This window comes from Garra rufa, unplaced genomic scaffold (genome assembly GCF_049309525.1).
Source record: "Garra rufa unplaced genomic scaffold, GarRuf1.0 hap1_unplaced_235, whole genome shotgun sequence".
Classification (NCBI taxonomy): domain Eukaryota; kingdom Metazoa; phylum Chordata; class Actinopteri; order Cypriniformes; family Cyprinidae; genus Garra; species Garra rufa.
The window spans coordinates 7,035-11,802 of record NW_027394510.1 but is presented as its reverse complement, the minus strand read 5'-3'; the positions used below and the strand labels follow the sequence as shown (position 1 = coordinate 11,802).

Genomic DNA, 4,768 nt, shown 5'->3' with positions numbered 1-4,768 from the left:
CCCTTAAGACTGGTTTTGTGGTCCAAGGTCACATTTATACAACACAACATTTTTCAAAAAACTCTCTAATTTATAATGATATCTGCCATGTTTCAGTTTACCATGAAAAGATTATGAATGTGAGAGCAACACTGAGAAGAAAGGGTTACAAAAAAATTACGTAACTTCTGCTCTGACCCTTTCCTCGTCAGAGATGTTTCCATGGTTACCCCCCCCCCCTCCCAACTGGAATGGGATGGTACAGCTTTGACAAGGAGAGCACGAAAGCAAGGGTGCGAGAAAAGCCCTCATTCCAGAGCACTGAATGAAATAAAATTTCATTGTCCACATAGCTTCATCATCTGCTATTGGGCTTTGTTATTCTGCATTTTAATCAGACGGTTTTATCCGCTCAGCCAGGATTTGAGACTTTAAACCCAAATCTACAGCAGCAGCTCTCAGACAATCAAAAAAAGACTGCAGGTATGTAGAAACACATGATCCATATGTGCATGTGTGGAAGTTTTATAGCATGATGTACAAGTATACTTCATTTCCAGTGCACCACATCTTCATTGTACTACACTGATAGAATGCTGCATGGTTAAGTATGACTGACAGTACAGTCATAGTTTGATATGGATTATGCAGCATTTCATATACTGCATTGCACAGGTGCATTCTCCCTTAGAGAATAATACGAATGTCTCTCTGTTTCTCTTTTTCTGTACTTTTGAGATAACACAATGCCCTGGATGTTTCTGGACTGGTTCGTCCCTGTCTACCTGCTGGTCTCAGTCCTGGTCCTGGCTGGTTTCGGAGCATGTCTGTATTTTCTGGAGCCGGGTCTTCAGGATGCCCACAAGTGGAGCAACAAGTCACTGAGGCACCAGCCGCTGGCTCCCACGAGGCAAACGCACTGCAGAGATGACGACAGCAACGCCTTGTTATGATGGGACGTTTGAGACGTTTGTGCCAAATGATATATTGATGCCACTTTATCAAATTCCATTGTCTTTTCACAGGGTTTCTGTAGTTATATGCAAAGATCTACACTCAAGATTACAGAGCAAAAGAGTATAATACATTGCAGAACTCAACGAAACGAATGAAAATGATTATTTCAAGACTAACCATGAAAACTGCCTCTACTGTAGTGGTTCTGTACTGGTTCTCAAACTCTTTTTGACTTTTAGTATGAATATGTTAGCCTTAAGTTTATCTATAAGCTAGTGTGCTCCAAAACAATGAGAAAATTAGCATCTAGAAGAAAAAGGCATTCAAAACCAATATGGACCAACGATTTTACGACATCATCCTGCACCTCAGCTTCTCATCAAGCTTTCTGTCCAATCAAATGCTCTCTAGAATCCGAAGCATCCTGCCCCCTACTCTATAAAACAATGCTGAAGCTTTGGTCACTTGTTCACAGAATTAGTTATGTTTGGTGAATGGCACGTAGTGCACTATATAGGGGATAGGGGATGACTCAGACTGTGCAAATATGCTTTCCATTGGGGGCAAATGAAGTCCAGAGACAAGACAGAACAAGGTGCATTGTATTCGTAATTTAAATTCAACACAGAATGCTATTTTATATCAACATGAATGAGGTTGTGGCTGTCGTACGCTGTCAAATGCAGCTATACCAAGCCCAATGGCTCTGGCCCAAGCTGTGATATAAACAAAACACTATTGGCTATTTTAAAAATGGGGCGGGGCTACTTGATATGTTCCGCTCTGTCTTCCTGAAATTACGTAGACACATGGAATAACACTACATATTTTAAAGCACTTCAGTTGACCTTGAAATGAAATTAATTAATTCAATTAACAGTGATGCATTAAAATACAATTTAACCAAAACCATTGAATTATTCAAATTAAAGTATTAATTTAGCAAAAAATAAATGAAATAATGTATAGATATTTTTAGTTCTTGAAATACAGTGTAACACTAACGATTAATAGAGATGTTTACTTCCAGAACAAAAATGTAAAGATAATTTGCTCACCCCCTTGTCATCCAAGATGTTCATGTCTTTCTTTCTTCAATCATAAAGAAATTAGGCTTTTTGAGGAAAACATTTCAGGATTTCTCTCCATATAATGGACTTCTATGCTGCCAAGGAAGTTTGAACTTCCAAAATGCAGTTTAAATGCAGCTTTAAAGGGCTCTAAACTGATCCCAGCTTAGGAAGAAGGGTTCTATCTAGCAAAACGATTGGTTATTTTCTAAAAACGTTTAAATTTATATACTTTTTAACCATAAATTTTTGTATTCCAGTTCAAGACAGTTAGGGTTTGTCGAAAAACTCCCATCTCATTTTCTTCTCCAACTTTAAAATCGTCCTACATCTCTGTTTTACCTGTTTTTTGTTTTGTTTTTTTTGTCAAGGGTGTTTGATCTTCTTTTCATGTTCACTTTGTGAACACTGGTCAGTACTTCTGCAACAATGAAGGATGATTTTGAAGTTGGAGGAGAAAATGAGATGAGTGTTTTCAACATACCATAACTGTCTTGAGCTGGAATATACAGAGTTCACGCAGTGCTAGACAAGACAAGTTTTTGAGGTTAAAAGTAGGGTTGCAAAGGGGTGCAAAATTTTTCCTGGAAAGTTTGAAAATTTTCTGGTATGTTACCGAAATTCACTTGAAATTTTCCACATTTTTGCAGCCCTAGATAAAAGTATATAATTTTTGTTTTTAAATAGTGGATAATTTTTCTAGATAAGACCCTTATTCTTTGGCTGGGATCATTTTAGAGTCCTTTGAAGCTGCACTGAAACTGCATTTTGGAAGCATAGGAAACCATAGAAGTCCACCTAATGGAGAGAAATCCTGAAATATTTTCCTCAAGAAACATAATTTCTTTACGACTGAAGAAAGAAAGACATGAACATCTTGGATGACAAGGGGGTGAGTACATCTGTAAATTTTAGTTCTGGAACTATCAATGAAATAAACTTTGAAACAAACAAACATTCACATTCAAGAAATAATTTTTCATTTTTTCCCCCTCAATAACTATTGTTTGTGGTTGTTTTCTAATTTCTGTTTATTAAATAGATTAAATAGTTACTGTCATAATTATAGCATAAATGCTGGAAGCACTGCTTTAATGGGATCATAGTATTATAGTAAACAGCTATGCTTCCCACCACACAACCTCCTACACAAGTCGGCGTCAGAGTAAATTTTGGTGGCATTTGGCCAAACTGGAGGAACAACCTTGACTTTTATGTGAAGGGGGTATTGTGTGAAAACACATTACATACAATGAACAAACAAGAGGGAATGTTTCCAGGTCATGACGGTCATGTTCCTCGTCACATTTTAGAACATGCCTGAAAAATCTGGAAAACCCACATCCTGAGATAAATACAGAGTAAAGTGTGGAATGCAATCTACTCAGCATGCAATTTGTCATTAGTCATCAAATAATGGTAAAAAGTGCCATATCTTCAAGACCAGCTAGATTTTAGTTGTATCATCTGTTGTAGATGTTTTAACTTTTGCAATGTCCTTATTATTAGTAGTTTATTAGTTTTTTGTAGTTATTTTCATGTGCCAATATTTGTGTCACTTGGTCTGTAATTTGTAGATACACAGTTTTCATTAACAAAATGCAGCTGTCCCTTTAAATGTGGGTTAAAACGGTGTTAAGCTGTTCTTATGATCATACTCTGGACAATCATAATAATATAATAATGGCATTCGTAAGAAAGTGGATAATTGTATCATCAACTGTAGCATGTTATTCCCTCTTGGAAATATTTGGAAGCTATATTATATTAAACACAAACTGGACAAAAAATGCTTCACTTTTGCATGTTTTCACTTGATTTTGGAGTTTCACAAATTCTGCCATTTAGCGAGTGTGATGTGAAGAGAGTGGGTGAAAGAGACAGTGGAGCTTCAGATGAGAAGAATGGAGGGAATGTAAGTCTAGTTCCCACCATTTCCTGACGCACTCTTCCCCCTTCATTCTCTCGCTTCTCTCTTCCAGTAAACAGACCGCAAGATCACAGGTCAGTCGTATTGCATATCATTTTCAGAATTTAAAAATTCACTATTCACCTTTTTCTTCCTGTAAGAGCGGGCATGACCATTTGTAGATTTTATGGGTCTGGCTTCCAGTCTCATCCGTGCCCAGCTACTTTTAGCTGTACAAAATTACTCGTTTTGCTATTTGACATTGCAAATTGCTGTCTTACCACACTCTTAAAAATAAAGGTGCTTTAAAAGGTTCTTCAGGCAGTGCCATAGAAGAACCATTTTTGGTTCCACAAAGAACCATTCAAAGGTTCTTTAAAGATCTCTTTCTTACCTTTTTATAATCTGAAGAACCTTCTTTTGCTACAAAGAACCTTTTGTGAAACAGAAATGTTCTTCAGAGGTCTAAGGTTCTTTATGGAACCATTTAGACAAAAAAGTTTCTTCTATGGCATTGTGAAGAACCTTTATTTTTAAGAGTGCATGTTATTTTAATGTATGTATTATCTTATGAACACACTGGTTTGTAATTCAAACAGTTTTACCAATTACTGCACGTTGGTATTCTTCTCGTTATTTCTCTATAGTGGATAATGAACCAGAAGTCTCGCCCATAGGCTTACTTCTGCATTGAAGAAAAAGGTGGATATATTTTGTGTTGCATGCTCAAACTTTTTTTATGAAATCTAGGTGGGCAATGAACTCAAGGGAGCTAGATCTAACTGGAAACGCATTACCTATTGGATCTCCCCTCAACTCACCTTCTCTCTCCTCAACAAGACTCTCTCCATGT

General features: G+C 36.9%; 1 protein-coding gene across 1 annotated transcript; it reads left to right on the top strand.

Moving 5' to 3' along the window:
- The first annotated feature begins 249 nt into the window (after positions 1–249).
- On the top strand, positions 250–3,784 carry LOC141317009 (small integral membrane protein 45). Its single transcript, XM_073832876.1, has 2 exons — positions 250–462; positions 718–3,784. The coding sequence occupies exon 2, from the start codon at positions 726–728 to the stop codon at positions 930–932; it is 207 nt and encodes a 68-aa protein (XP_073688977.1). The 5' UTR covers positions 250–462; positions 718–725; the 3' UTR covers positions 933–3,784.
- The last annotated feature ends 984 nt before the right edge of the window (positions 3,785–4,768 follow it).